General features: G+C 46.9%; 1 protein-coding gene across 10 annotated transcripts in view; it reads left to right on the top strand.

The window, feature by feature from the left end:
* The window catches only part of Carmil1 (capping protein regulator and myosin 1 linker 1), a 261,760-nt gene that overhangs the window by 125,549 nt on the left and 120,448 nt on the right, over nucleotides 1-15,763 (top strand). For all 10 annotated transcript variants that reach the window (XR_012910397.1, XM_075970038.1, XM_075970042.1 and 7 more), the window contains 3 exons: nucleotides 6,421-6,518; nucleotides 6,854-6,924; nucleotides 7,155-7,228. Coding sequence is in view for 9 of the 10 variants with exons in the window: in XM_075970038.1 (XP_075826153.1) it covers nucleotides 6,421-6,518; nucleotides 6,854-6,924; nucleotides 7,155-7,228 (243 nt within the window). In the remaining variant the exon portion in view is untranslated. The remainder of the gene's footprint in view (nucleotides 1-6,420; nucleotides 6,519-6,853; nucleotides 6,925-7,154; nucleotides 7,229-15,763) is intronic.

A 15,763-nucleotide genomic window follows, 5' to 3' on the forward strand; every position in this document is an offset into this window, starting at 1 on the left:
CTGCTTTCCAAGTCTGCTTATTTTGTGCTTTTGTTGTTGTTGTTTTCTTCTGTATTCTTAGAGTCCTGTTGGCACAATCAGTTTTCTGTTATCGTAAAGCTCCTTAGTCCAAGCACGTTACAAGGAAAGAGGTTATTCAGCCTATACTGTTTTTAGAGAGTAAATTTCACTTTGAGCATCCCTATCTCTCTGACCTCTGATGAAGAGTAGGTTATATGGGGAGGGGACCAAAAAGAAAGCGAACAAAGAAAATCAGAAATAGAGGAAGCCTCATGCAGAAGGGGTGAAGCAGATGAGGTGGCTTTTTGTTAGTTAACCTTATCTGGAGAGATCCAGTGTTAATCTTGTCTTAAAATGTATTTTCCCTCTATGACTTCATTCCCTTCTACCCCACCAGCACCTCAGCATGCCATATTAGAGACACAAACTTGGGATGCACACTTAATGTAAACCACAGTGGCCATCTTTAAATTCATTTCACCGGCATCTGGCCGTTAATTTCTGCTTTACTTTTCTCTGCCTTTGCCTCTCCAAATCCCTGTCCCATCTGTTACTGGGAAAGCCTGCCCTGTAGTTCTATGGAGACAAAACATGAACTTTTATTTTTGTTTTTGGAGACAGGGTTTATCATGGAACTCGCTCTGTAGACCAGGCCAGCCTCTGCCTCGAGTTCAGGGATTAAAGGTGTGCACCACCACTGCCCAGTTTAGGTGCAGGAATTTTTATAGAGAAGTGTGATCCTGGATAAAGTCAGACAGACATCCTGCTCAGTATGTCGAAGTTGACTTAATTCTGCTGCTCAAGTCCTTGGGGCAGCTTCTGGAGGCTCTGCTATTTCTTCATGTGACATCTGGCTTCCCAGCTACGACATTGCCAGGAAATAATGATGTGCTAGAACGGTGCTATCAGATTAAAATGAAAATTTCCAAATCACTAGACTCTGTTACACTGCTTACTTGTGAATGCCCTTTTTTTAAACCCTGCCACACCCAAATTAAAAAGTTTTAGAGTAATAGTACTTAGTATAAATGTGTTTACATAAAATAAGAGAAAGTATAGCTGCAGATCTGGGGTGTTTATGTGGGTGCTGAAGAAGCTAAAGACCTTAGACAGCAGTCCAGTCTACCTGATTTCACCTTACGAATCAATGCTATGGACTGGCCGCAGTTTGTTTATGTGTAATGTTTTGGTGTGTTTTGTGTCATCTGTGGGAGTAGAACAGATTGCCCAGGCAGTGTGGAGGTTCAAGCAGATTCTATCTGGAATCCATCCATCGGAAATATGAACATAACTGGAATCATTTTCTTTGAGTTTGCAGAAAGTGGTTGAAATGGTTGAAGATGACCGAGAGGCCCTCCTAGAGCAGAATTCCCTTTAAATCCCCGGATAGGGCCAGGCAGGGAGCCAGTGGATAGTGACGCTTGCTGCCAAGGCTGAGGACACGAGTTCAATCCCTGCATCCCTTGATGGAAGGAGAGCACGGACTCCCTTAAGTTGTCCTTTGACCTCAACACACGCATTGTGGCATATGTACACATATTAATGCACACACAGAAATAAATGTAACAAAATCCCAAGAATAGAAGTATATAGTTGTTTACAGTTGTAGTCCTAACCCTGTAAAAGCTGAAGCAGAAGGTGGCTGAGAGTTCAAAGCTAGTCTGGGCGTTAGAGAGAGCCAAGACCAAACAAAGCTTGAGAAAAGGAAGAAAGAAAAAGCACCTGTTAAAGAGATGAAATTATGTTCCGCATTGTCAACATATAAGCTGTCTTAAGTTAGAGTTTCTATCGCTGATATGAAACACCATGGCCAAAAAGTAAGTTGGGGAAGAAATGGTTTATTGGGCTTACACTTCCACATCATTGACAGAAGTCATGACAGGAACTCAAACAGAACAGGAACCTGGAGGCCAGAGCAGGGGTGCTGTTTACTGGCTTGTTCCTCATGGCTTGCTCAGTCTGTTTTCTTATAGAATTCAGGACCACCAGCCCAGGGATGTCCCCATCTACAATGGGCTGGGCCCTCCCACATCAATCACTAACTAAGAAAAAGCACTACAGGTTTGCCTATAGCCTGATCTTGAGGCATTTTCTCAGTAGAGGTTTCCTCCTCTCAGATGACTCCAGCTTGTGTCAAGTTGATAAAACTAGCTAGCACATAGGTTGAACAACTGTAATCTGAAAATCCAAAATCTAAAGCTTCTGAGAAGCCATGTGATACCACAAGTTGAAACATGGCACCAAGAACTGTGCCTTTGTGTTGTATCTGTGTGTGTGTATCTGTGTGTGTGTATCTGTGTGTGTGTATCTGTGTGTGTGTATCTGTGTGTGTGTATCTGTGTGTGTGTATCTGTGTGTGTGTATCTGTGTGTGTGCTGATGGTGGCCAGAGGAGGATGTCAGTGTCCTGCTCTGTCTTTTTATGTCCTTTAGGATAGGGTCTCTCACTGAATCCAGAGTAATGCCAATGGCCAGCATCTCCACTCCAAACAGGCACATGCCTGTTAGAACCAGGTCTTCCCATGGGTGCTGGGGATTGAATTTAGGTCTTTGTGTTTGTACAGCAAGTGGTCTTACCCAATTAGCCATCTCTCCAATCCCACTTTACTATAAACCTTCTGGGCAAAAAATTATTTAAAAATAAACCTATTTCTGTTTCTGACTTTGGTGGCTCAAAGTTTCCATCCAGGTACCTGAGAAACAGGAGGCCGGTATTGCTAAGGATTCAAGGGCAACCTGGGCTATGTGGTGAGTTCTTGGTCAGACATAGTAAAATCTGCCTCAGAACTCCCCCACATAAGTAAATAAGGCTGTGGATACAGTGTATGTGACATTCAAGTTTGTATTACACACATGCAATATCCCCAACTCCAAAGCCTCTGAAACACTTGGCACCAGCGCCCCCGGCACAAGGCCCTGCCACACGTATATTCGTTTCACCAGGACACACTCAAGTGGTGTCATAGTTCCCAGTCACCAACAGCACCCCCCTTACACCCACCCCACCTGTGCACCTCTTTATACCCCAACATTGTGGTGCTGCCCCACACCTGGAGTATCTATTCCCATGGTGCGCGGGTTGCTAAGTCATCACTTGCGAAAGGCATAATTTTTGGTCCTTTTACTTTCTCTTCCTTGGAAGTTTTTGGGTTTGGGCTTTCTCTTTACTTTTCCTTTTTTATGTCTCTGTCTCTGAGAGAAATAAAGCTTCATGTAACGAAAGGTGGTGTTAGTTCACTTTATAGCAGAGAATAGCTTTGAATTCTTGATCCTACACCTTCTAAGTGCTAGGATTACGGGAGTACGCTAATACTCGTGGCCTTGGATTTTTGCCTTCTTTCTGGCCGCATGTTTGCACAGGTCTTGGTTCTCTCTCCCTTCCATTTCTCTGTGCATTTTAACCATCAGGTCCATAGTGCCCACCACTCCAGGAAGGCCTTGCTCATGCTCTTCCCTCCAGTCACTGCTGTTTCACTGACACGCTCACCTGGAAGGCTGATCCTTTTTCCATACACTTTTGGGCCCCAGAAGGTTCCAGGAGAAAATCCCCAGCTGTTCAGCTTGCTGACTCAGTGGTGGTGTGGTGGGGAGGGGATCGTGAGCTTCATTCTCAGCAGGAACTCTCTGTGGTCCTGTGACCTTCCTCCCTATTTCTCAAGCTACCCACTCCCTACTGCCCTGCCCTGTGAAGGTGAGTGTGTCCAGCACTTGACTGCCATTCTCTTCTCTGCATGGTTTCCTAGGGCACCTCACTGCCCTGACAATAAAATTCAGACTTCTTTAGTCTGACTGGCAGTACTCCCCAAGGACCAGGCCCTGCTTAGCACTGGGCCTCCTCTCCCTTTCTGCTGACTAGTTTGACTCTGGTGGCCTGAGCTTTCTTATGTAATAGGCACACCATCCCTTTAGGTGAGGCACTTTTTACCCCTAGCTGCAGCTCATTGCTTCTCCTTTCCTCACCCAAAGGTCTTTATGTCTTCCTTCAACTCTTAGCAGACATGTCCGAGGTGAGCATTCCTAACTGGAAAATTCAACATCTGACATGTTCTAAAATCTGAAGCCTTTTGAGTACGGCTAGAGCTCTGCCTGAAGCATTCCAGACATGTTTCTCCGCTGGGGTGTACCCTGAGGATGGTGTCTGCACTTCCGCAGTGGAGGGGCCATGCGGTGCTCTTCTCTGCTTACCCAGCACCTTGTGCTAACATGTCGCTGCAATAGTCGTGTCTCTCAGTACTGCCTTTCCACCTCCTCTTTGAGACAGGGTTTTATTATGTTACTATGTGGTGCCGCCTGGCCTGGCACTTGCTGTCTGGCCCAGCTCTGCTCTCACTTCCATCTTCCCTCCTGCCTTTGTTGCCCCAGTGCTGGATGTGGTGTGTACACTCTCACCTGCCTGCTTGTTCTTCTTGATAGAGTTTTAGCCCAGAGAATGTATTAGTAACCCTTCTGCTGCTGTGATAAAACACCATGACCCAGAACAGTCTGTAAAAGAGTTTGGATTCCAGAGGGAGAGTTCTCATGGCAGGGGAGGTATGGCAACAGGTTGCAGGAATAGGAAGCTGAGAGGTCAAATCCCTAACCCCCTGCAGAGGGAGAACCCTGGAAGTGGAGCAAGGTCACAAAGTCTCCAAGCTTACCCCTAGGGGTGTACTTCCCCAGACAGCGCAGCTAGCTGGGAACTGAGTTCTAAATACATTAACCCTGGAGGATGTTTCTCCTTTAAATCACAAGTGGCTGGGCATTGCCATGCATTCCTTGATTCCCAGCACTCAGAAGGTGGGCTGACTAATTTTAAGCCTACTTGGCACAAGCTATAAGTCATCAAACCTCAACTAAGAAAATGCCTCCCTAAAGCCAAGCTGCAGGCAAGCCTGTACAGCATCTTCTTAATTCATGGCCTCTGTATCAGCTTCTATCTCTTCTCCTGTTTGAGTTCCTGTCCGGACTCTTTTTAGTGATGAACTACAACGTGTGAGTGTAAGTCAGATAAACCCTTTCCTCCCCATGTTGCTTTGGACATGGTGTTTCATCATAGCCATAGTAACCCCAACTAAAGCAGGAGATAGAGGCCGACAGGTCTCTAAGTCCTAGGCCAGTCTGGTCAATGTCCTTAAGTTTCATAGTGTGTATGTGTACATATATATGCATATATATATATATATATATATATATATATTTCCCCATGGGTTTTGTTTACAACCTTCTTGGAAGTAGGTTCTAACACAGCATAGGCCTTTAGCCAATGTTTGCATGAATTCATAAGTTGCCCACTAAATGATGATGATGATGTGATCATGTTAACTGCAAGCTAACGTTTTAGAAATTCTGCAGTGTGACCGATGCTGTTCTCAGAAATGTGTTCATTTCTGTTCTCACAGCAACCCTGAGATATGAATCTCCCTATTTTATCACATCTGTGTCATGAATAATGATAGTCTGGGGAGGCAGGCTACAGTTTTGTTTTTTGTTAATTATGTGTTTGTGTGTCTGTGCGTGTATGTGTAGTGCTGCAGAGACCAGAAGAAAGGGTCGAATGTTCTGGAGCTGGAGTTATATAGGTGGCTGTGAGATGCCCAACAAGGGTGTTGGGAACTTGAGCCCTCTGTAACAGCAATATGAACTCTAAGCTGCTGAGCTATGCCAACAGGCCCGGGACTCATTTTCATTCACTATTTGAATAGGCACAAACTTGGTTAGATTTTGAGGAGGAAGAGAGATGAGAGAAGTAGGGTCCTGGCATGGCCTCAGATGGCCTATAGTCCCATGGCACAGGGCCTGCTACTACAACAGGAGATGATCCGTCTATTGATGAACGTTTGCACAGGGCACTATGGATTGACTTAGAGATTTGTACTTTAATTTTAAGAAGTGGGTCACAGTTATTTGATAGGAGTACAATATAAAAATCCATTAAATACAGCAGTTCTTATTTTTTTGTCTCACGTGTTCCATGCTGTCCTCAAATTCAGTATGTAGCTACAGATAACTCTGACATCCTCCTCACTCCACTTCTCATGTTTGGTATTACAGGTGTGTACAGTGACTTCTGGCTAATGTGGCACTGTGTATGGAACCCAGAGCATTTTGCAGGCTAGGCAAACCCTCTATCAACTAAGCCACACCCATTATCCCTAGCCCTAGAGCACTGTTGTCTAAGTATTGTAATAAAAATTTTTCATTAAAAAAACATGGAAAATAATTTTAATATCTGTATCTGCAAGAGGGAGCCAATCAAAGTAATTAATATGTTCCTGTACATTGCCATTTTCCTAGTGCCTACGTAATGGAATTATTTTGACCAGAATTTAGGTAACACCCATCTTTGTTTAAAACAAACAAAAAAGCGTAGTAAAATGTAAAAGTCTATATACTGTTCCAAAACCATGAGCTTTGAAATGTGTTGTTGGGGTTAACCTTTCAGGAGAATCCTGAAGAAAGTCTCCATGGAGCCATCTGAGCGCCTGGCCAGTCTCCAGGCCCTGTGGGACAGCCAGACCTTGGCTGAGCCAGGCCCCTGTGGTGAGCATGCATTTTAAACTAAAACATAAGGGGTTGGATGCCCGTCCCCCTGCCAGGAAGCTGAGTCTATTCCTGGTCTGCTACTGTAGAGTACAATTAGTTCAAGGTGTAATTAGCATGCACAGATTTTAGATTGGTGGACTGAAGTCTTATATTTAAGCCTGGCTGCAGCCTGCTGTGTATGCACTGCCGAGCTAGGGAGAATCCTTGCTGCTTCTTAGATGGGAAAGATAACCCGATTGCCAACAGCTGCCAGACTGAAGCTGTAAACTTGTGATGTGACAATTGTTTTACTGCAAACCTGTCAATATCAACATCTCTACTTCATGCTTCAGGTGGGTTTTCACAGATGTATGCCTGTGTGTGCGACTGGCTGGGATTTTCCTACAGGGAAGAAGTGCAGTGGGTAAGTAAGCCTGTACATCTGCATGCGCACATAACCCAACATACAGTATATTAGCATCGTTTTCCCCCATCCTCCCTCTCTCTCTCTACTCTTTTTGTTCATTTTGCTTATCATCTCTCTCTGCAGATTACTCAAAAATCTGCCTGTATCCCTATGCAGTTCTTTGAGGTTGTGTGGCTTCTCTGTTTATGTACGGGGATTCATTTTCTAACCGGGATTTGCTTTAACAGGATGTGGATACAATTTATCTGACACAAGACACCAGGGAATTGAATTTGCAAGACTTCAGTCACCTTGAGCACAGGTAAGCCCCATCTTTGTCCCCTTCCTTTGTCTCTGCCCAGTTCTCAGGACTGTCACTCTTTGTCGTCATGTAGGGACAAAGATAACCTTCTGAGAACCCTTTTATACGGGGACTGAGCAAACTCGAAGGAGCCTTGCTCATCACCACAGATGGTTTGTGGAGCTGTTTCTGTGTACCCATCACTAAAGTCCACATTTGGAAAATGCCCTGATATTTACTGTGGATGCAGCTTATCAAAGCTCATTTGAGGGGCTGGAGAGATGGGTCATCAGTTAGACCCGGATTCAGTTCCCAGCAGCCATTTTGGGCAGCCCATCGCTGCCTGTAACTACAGCTCCAGTGGGGTCTGATGTCTCTGGCCTCAGAGGGAAACTATACATATATGCACATAATTAAAAATAAACCTTAAAAGTCCATTGACCAACTATAGATAAAATATAATACTGTTATACCAAATTACTACTTTCTAATAGTATTTCTGTGGTGAAAGTTTATACTTCATTCTAGTAAATGACTTTTTGTTACAACTTCTTTATGCTCGGGGACTTACTCCCATATATATCTATATATCTATAACTATATATACACATATTACTGGTGAAAATCAGTTTGTCAATATCTGTCTGGAGGTGTTGATAATAAAATCATGTTGTAAGTAATTTGAAAGACTCCCCCCCACACACACACAGTTTTTCACACATGACCATGACAGGCACACCCACTGGCCAGCCTGATTTAGGCGTTTCTCATAGAGGCTCTCTTCCTGAGTGATTGTAGATTGTGGCAAGCTTAAGCCATACCCTGGCTTAAAAGAGGTGGTAGTCAAGGGCCAACCCCAGAGATGTCCTCTGACCACCGCACACTTTGAGCTGTGGCACATGAGTGCTTTGAAGTGACTGTCACCTATTAAATTTAGAGACTGTCAACTCCTCCCCGATCTGAGTAACAATGGTCTTTTAAATTTTTTTTAATGTTTTTGACATTCAATGAAAGGGAACTATTTTTGCTGACAGCTACCGTTAACTCATACTTTATGCTAAGACAATTTTGTCTTTGAGAGACTGGAGAAGAATTTTGTATATGCTTCCCGATTTCCAACATTGAATATTGAAAGGGATTGATGCAGGTACCTAGCTGTCTCAAGATAAGCAGATTCTGTTTCTTCATCAAGAGCATTTCAAACCAGAACTGACACTTAAGACCAGTCAGTGTGGCAGTGGGGGTGAGTGTGACAGTGGGGGTGAGTGTGACAGTGGGGGTGAGTGTGACAGTGGGGGTGAGTGTGACAGTGGGGTGAGTGTGACAGTGGGGGTGAGTGTGACAGTGGGGGTGAGTGTGACGGGGGTGAGTGTGACAGTGGGGGTGAGTGTGACAGTGGGGGTGAGTGTGACAGTGGGGGTGAGTGTGACAGTGGGGGTGAGTGTGACAGTGGGGGTGAGTGTGACGGGGGTGAGTGTGACAGTGGGGGTGAGTGTGACAGTGGGGGTGAGTGTGACAGTGGGGGTGAGTGTGACAGTGGGTGAGTGTGACAGTGGGGGTGAGTGTGACAGTGGGGGTGAGTGTGACGGGGGTGAGTGTGACAGTGGGGGTGAGTGTGACAGTGGGGGCGAGTGTGACGGGGGCGAGTGTGACAGTGGGGGTGAGTGTGACAGTGAGGTGAGTGTGGCAGTGGGGGTGAGTGTGACAGTGAGGGTGAGTGTGACAGTGGGGGTGAGTGTGACAGTGGGGGTGAGTGTGACAGTGGGGTGAGTGTGACAGTGGGGGTGAGTGTGACAGTGGGGGTGAGTGTGATGGGGGTGAGTGTGACAGTGGGGGTGAGTGTGACAGTGGGGGTGAGTGTGACAGTGGGGTGAGTGTGGCAGTGGGGGTGAGTGTGACAGTGGGGTGAGTGTGACAGTGGGGGTGAGTGTGATGGGGGTGAGTGTGACAGTGGGGTGAGTGTGATGGGGGTGAGTGTGGCAGTGGGGTGAGTGTGACAGTGGGGTGAGTGTGACAGTGGGGGTGAGTGTGACAGTGGGGGTGAGTGTGACAGTGGGGGTGAGTGTGACAGTGGGGGTGAGTGTGACAGTGGGGGTGAGTGTGACAGTGGGGGTGAGTGTGATGGGGGTGAGTGTGGCAGTGGGGGTGAGTGTGACAGTGGGGGTGAGTGTGACAGTGGGGGTGAGTGTGACAGTGGGGGTGAGTGTGATGGGGGTGAGTGTGACAGTGGGGTGAGTGTGACAGTGGGGGTGAGTGTGACAGTGGGGGTGAGTGTGATGGGGGTGAGTGTGACAGTGGGGGTGAGTGTGACAGTGGGGGTGAGTGTGACAGTGGGGGTGAGTGTGACAGTGGGGGTGAGTGTGGCCATGGGGGTGAGTGTGACAGTGGGGTGAGTGTGACAGGGGGTGAGTGTGACAGTGGGGGTGAGTGTGACAGTGGGGGTGAGTGTGGTAGTGGGGGTGAGTGTGACAGTGGGGTGAGTGTGGCAGTGGGGGTGAGTGTGACAGTGGGGGTGAGTGTGGTAGTGGGGTGAGTGTGACAGTGGGGGTGAATGTGGCAGTGGGGTGAGTGTGACAGTGGGGGTGAGTGTGACAGTGGGGGTGAATGTGGCAGTGGGGTGAGTGTGACAGTGGGGGTGAGTGTGACAGTGGGGGTGAATGTGGCAGTGGGGGTGAGTGTGACAGTGGGGGTGAGTGTGACAGTGGGGGTGAGTGTGACAGTGGGGGTGAGTGTGACAGTGGGGGTGAGTGTGCCAGTGGGGGTGAGTGTGACAGTGGGGGCGAGTGTGACAGTGGGGTGAGTGTGACAGTGGGGTGAGTGTGACAGTGGGGGTGAGTGTGACAGTGGGGGTGAGTGTGACAGTGGGGGTGAGTGTGACAGTGGGGGTGAGTGTGGCAGTGGGGGTGAGTGTGAAAGTGGGGATGAGTGTGGCAGTGGGGGTGAGTGTGACAGTGGGGGTGAGTGTGACAGTGGGGGTGAGTGTGACAGTGGGGGTGAGTGTGACAGTGGGGGTGAGTGTGACAGTGGGGGTGAGTGTGACAGTGGGGGTGAGTGTGACAGTGGGGGTGAGTGTGACAGTGGGGGTGAGTGTGACAGTGGGGGTGAGTGTGACAGTGGGGGTGAGTGTGACAGTGGGGGTGAGTGTGACAGGGTGAGTGTGCCAGTGGGGGTGAGTGTGACAGTGGGGGTGAGTGTGCCAGTGGGGGTGAGTGTGACAGTGGGGGTGAGTGTGACAGTGGGGGTGAGTGTGACAGTGGGGGTGAGTGTGACAGGGTGAGTGTGGCAGTGGGGGTGAGTGTGACAGTGGGGGTGAGTGTGGCAGTGGGGGTGAGTGTGACAGTGGGGGTGAGTGTGGCAGTGGGGGTGAGTGTGACAGTGGGGGTGAGTGTGACAGTGGGGGTGAGTGTGGCAGTGGGGGTGAGTGTGACAGTGGGGGTGAGTGTGACAGTGGGGGTGAGTGTGGCAGTGGGGGTGAGTGTGACAGTGGGGGTGAGTGTGACAGTGGGGTGAGTGTGACAGTGGGGGTGAGTGTGGCCGTGGGGTGAGTGTGACAGTGGGGGTGAGTGTGACAGTGGGGGTGAGTGTGACAGTGGGGGTGAGTGTGGCAGTGGGGGTGAGTGTGACAGTGGGGGTGAGTGTGACAGTGGGGGTGAGTGTGGCAGTGGGGTGAGTGTGACAGTGGGGGTGAGTGTGACAGTGGGGGTGAGTGTGGCAGTGGGGGTGAGTGTGACAGTGGGGGTGAGTTTGACAGGGTGAGTGTGGCAGTGGGGGTGAGTGTGACAGTGGGGGTGAGTGTGACAGTGGGGGTGAGTGTGACAGTGGGGGTGAGTGTGACAGTGGGGGTGAGTGTGACAGGGTGAGTGTGGCAGTGGGGGTGAGTGTGACAGTGGGGGTGAGTGTGGCAGTGGGGGTGAGTGTGACAGTGGGGGTGAGTGTGGCAGTGGTGGTGAGGGGCTGCCGAGAATGACTGCCTTGCCTTTTCAGCTGTTGCCATTGTAACACACATGCAAATTGCGACCCGGCAGAAAGGAGTTGTTTTTACCGTTATTATGAAATTCTTTGTGACCACCAAGGAAGTCTCCAGGGCCCCAGGAGTTAACAGACCACAATTAGAAGGCACGTGGCCTGCGCAGGTGGAGGTACTGGAGGACACTGTAAAGCCTAACACTGGAGGTGTTTCTGGTCGTGGGCTGTTTTTGGTGCTGAGTTTGCTGCTCATCCACTGAATTCGTTGCTCCACTAGTCCTCAAAAGGAAACTACGGGAGCCATGCAGTGCAGATGCCTACAGATAGAGCAAAGCTGCTGATACCAAGACTCCATGCAACTGGATTTACCCATTTCAGGGATGGAGAATTTTCAGGTTTTTTTTTTTTTGCAAGCACTGAATTAATGGTATAGATGAAGATCACCTATTCTTTTTGCTCAGTTAGAGAATTAAATGGACTCCTTTTGGCCAGACATCATGGCGCACACTTTTAATCTCTGAATTTGAAAAGCAGAGGCAGATTCCTGTGAGTTCAAAGACAGTTTGGTCTACATAGAGAGTTGCAGGCTAGCCAGGGCTACATAGTGAGACTCTGTGTCAAAGAAATAAGATAAAATAAAAGGTCTCATCCATGCTGGGTAATAACTGCTTTAGACTCTGTGAGCCAGACAGATGCTGTTTCAATTACAGCAGGCCCTGACTGGGATGGTTTTACTTAAGGATCTCTTGACTACATAAGGATGCGAAAGCACGACTCACTCAATAGAAACCATTCTGCAGATTCTCATCTTGGAGCCTTTCCTGGGCCAGGGTTATGTGGTTTAATTCATTCTCTCCCATTCATGTTCATATTCATTCACAATTTCTGTCTCTCCCTTTTCCTCTACTGCCCCTCCTCACGGGCCTGTCTTTTTTTTTTTTCCTTGTCTGTGGCATTTGTATTCAAGACCTGACTTCCTGCCATGGCCAAATAAGCATTCAGGTATGGGCTTCTGAGTGGTCCTGCTGGACTCCTCCTGTTAGTCCCTGGAGTGGGGTAGTAATTAGGAACTGCTGGGGAAAACGCCTGCTTAGTTATTAGTTTTAGGCTCCAGCATTTTATTGTAGTGTATTTATTCTGCTTAGTATGCTCTTACAGTTAGTTCTTAGTTAATGCTGTTCCTAGAAGAGGCATAGCTTGAAAAAAGCCTCCTTCCTCATTTCTCATGGGGTGTTTGGAAGGGTTTTGAGCCGGCGTGTTAAAAATGTAATTACACTGTAATTTGACATGGCAGGGAGAGACGAGGGCAGGCGCAGTGCTGCCAAGGAAGGGGAGAATATATAACTCTGGACACATTGATTTCTCTGTCTCCCAGGAGATTTATAAGAGGAGCTCATCTCATTAATCCTCTGAAGACTGGTTGGACATGCACCATTGATTTTAAACTTGGCCCACGAGAGCCCTTCAAGCTGAGTCATGCCTGTGCGTTGTCATATTTCTTGGTCATGAAGGTGACATTCTTGAGCAGGGAACTAGCAGGAATGAGTTCTAGAGCAGTGTGTGTGTGTGTGTGTGTGTGTGTGTGTGTGTGTGTGTGTGTGTGTGTGTGGCAAAGTTCTGTGGTCATGGGCACAGTCTTTTTTTTCTACCCCAAGTCCAGTTCCTCATTTTTTTTCTCTCTTGTGGAGCAGGAGGTGGTGCCTAAGGGATGGGTCTGTATTTTGTCACCATCTCTAGAGTTCTCTGAATTTGTGAGTGTGTGCATGCATGTGTGTTTTATTCTGAAGTTAATGTTTTAGTGCTATGGCACATGGGTGTGACTATAATAAACTCACACTGGGTACATTTATAATCCTTTGTTGTTAGAAATGAATATTCAGAAGATGAAAAAAATTCAAATTTATTATTTGGAAATATGTGTACATGCATGCCGAGGCATATACATGGAATCTGAACGATAATTTTGTGATGTTGGATCTTTCCTTCCATCTTGACATAGGTTTCAGAAATTGAATTCAAGTTGTCAGGCTTTTATGGCAACCACCTTTACCTGCTGAGACATTTTCTGGCCCAATATAGAAGTTTATGGGTCTTTTTTTTTTTTTTCCAAGACAGGGTTTCTCTGTGTAACCCTGACTGTCCTGGAATTCTCTGTAGACCAGGCTTTACACAGATCCACCAGCCTTTGCCTCCTGAGTGCTGGGATTAAAGGTGCGCACCATCATAGCCTGGCTGCTCAGAAGATTGTTAAAGACTGCTTTTACCCCCTGAGGATATCTGAGAACTGTTTCTGCGGGATGCTGTAAACTCAGAGTGAACAGGACATACCTCTGTAAACTAGGACACCGGGAATGCCTGCCTCTGCCTGCCCACCCGCAAGACAGAGTCTTATGTACCTTAGGCTACGTGGTGTGCAGCTAAGGATGACCTCAGAGTTCTGATCCTGTTCCTACCTCCCCAGTGCTGGGTTATAGGCACGATCCACTATTCCCACTTTGTGTGATACTAGAGCAGGACCCTAGACCTTGTACACTAGACAAACACTCTGACAAACTTAGCTACAGCCCTAAATATTTTTTTTAACTGTTTTTCTTATTTTCATGTGTGTGCACATGGTGTATGCACAGAACTGTGTATGTGGAGGCCCAAAGTTGATTTTGGCATCTTCCTCAACCTTTCTTTGCTTTATTCTTTGAGGCAGGGTCTCTCAATCAAATTCAGAGCTCACCCTTAAGACTGTTCTTACTAACCAGCTTCTTTTGGGGAATTCTGTCTCCAACTTAAGAGGCTGAAATTACAGGTGGGTCTCCGGATCCACCCAGTATTTAGGTGTGAGCTTGGAATGTGACTCTGGTATTCCTTCATGTGCATAAGAACCTTAACCACTCAGCCTTTTCCCTAGGACCCCTTTAAGTTTTAAGGCTCTTCAAGTTTCATTCATAAAGTAAATATGGTAGGAGATAGTTTAAATCACTTCCAGGAAAGCTATGACAGTGTCAGGAAAGCGGTACCATTGTGGCAGAGGTTCCCACTGCCTTTCTATGTGTAGCCACTCCGTGTATATACAGAGCTTATGGAGTAACAGGGCTAGGCGCTCTCTCATGCCACCTCTCTGAGCCTTTGTTTGGGCTTGCAGTTGTGTGCCATCATGCCAGGCAAGTCGTTTATTTTTAAGTTTAAAACAATGACAACAAAAAACTTATTCAAGAAGAGAGTGGTGGCCCTCTGATGTCAGGAATGCTGTCAAACTCCTATCCTCAAGCAATCTCCTGCCTCAGCCTATTGAGCAGGTTATCCATATAACTGAGCATTTTAGTTTATTGTTCAAAGTAACAAAAGTAAATTTTTATTAGTTGAGTAATCACTTCAGAAATACATCGTAGAGAGCTAAGGATGTAGTTCCGTTATTATTATGCTCAAAGCCCAGGCTTTAGTCCCCAGCACTGTATAAAGATAGGGCAAATAATCCCAGCTGAGGCAGGAGGGTTAGACGTTAGGCCATTCTTGGCTTCATAGAAAGTTTGAGATCAGTTTGAATTATATAGGACCTTATCACAAAACAAAACAAAAAAGCAAAAGACGAACAACAACAAAAAAGCCCCAAACAGAATACATCTTGGTGGTGTTGACTGGAAAATGAGAAAACAAGTGGTTGGCTAAATGTGCTCAAAGGGATTTAGTTCCTTTGATTTGAAAGTGTGCAGACACACCTGAATTCTCTGTAGAGGAGGCCGAAGGTTGAAAGTGTAGGAAGCTGATTAATTGCTGCTGAATTGGAGGCAGTTGTTATGACAGTGGGCTTGTGAATCACACTGTCGGATCACACACTGTCTGGACTTGGGGGAAGAGCATAAGCCCACTACTTTTCCCATGTCTCAGGAGCCTTTATCTGACTGTGCACTTTATACATAGCCAGGCATGGTGGCACACACCTATAATCCCAGCACGAAGGAGGTGGAGGCAGAAGGATCACTGTAGCTTAAGAGCCTCCGGGCTATACAAGACCTGTCTGAAAACTCAAAATTCCAAGCACGTGTCAAGTTATAAGTGCATGCAAACCCTTTTCTGAAAGGATACTAACTTCAGGGTGTGTGTGGGTGTGGGTGTGGGTGTGGGTGTGTGATACCTAGGGTATGTAAAGAACAGCACAATCAACCACCCAAGTGGTCAGTCAATCAATGAGTGAATAAAAGAGAAAGATATTTCTCAAAAGAAACACAAATAGCCTTATATATTTAAATAAGAGATCCATCATCAGGGAATTGCATATGACAACCACACTGAAATTCTGTCTTACTTGTTAATTTTCATATACCAAGGGGCTTGTGCTGTGTGTGTGTGTGAGAGAGAGAGAGAGAGAGAGAGAGAGAGAGAGAGAGACAGAGAGAGACAGAGAGAGACAGAGAGAGAGACAGAGACAGAGAGAGACAGAGAGAGAAACTGTGAAATCATCCAGTAGAGTTTTGTCTGGGGTTTGCTTGCATGTGTATCTCTTAAGTTCTGACAAAGCCTTCCAGGATAAGCTCTAGGAAGTGAAGACCGTCACGAACTGCCTTGTATAGTTTCTGTTTAAATGGGACTTCCCAGTAC

Source organism: Microtus pennsylvanicus, chromosome 4 (genome assembly GCF_037038515.1).
Source record: "Microtus pennsylvanicus isolate mMicPen1 chromosome 4, mMicPen1.hap1, whole genome shotgun sequence".
Classification (NCBI taxonomy): domain Eukaryota; kingdom Metazoa; phylum Chordata; class Mammalia; order Rodentia; family Cricetidae; genus Microtus; species Microtus pennsylvanicus.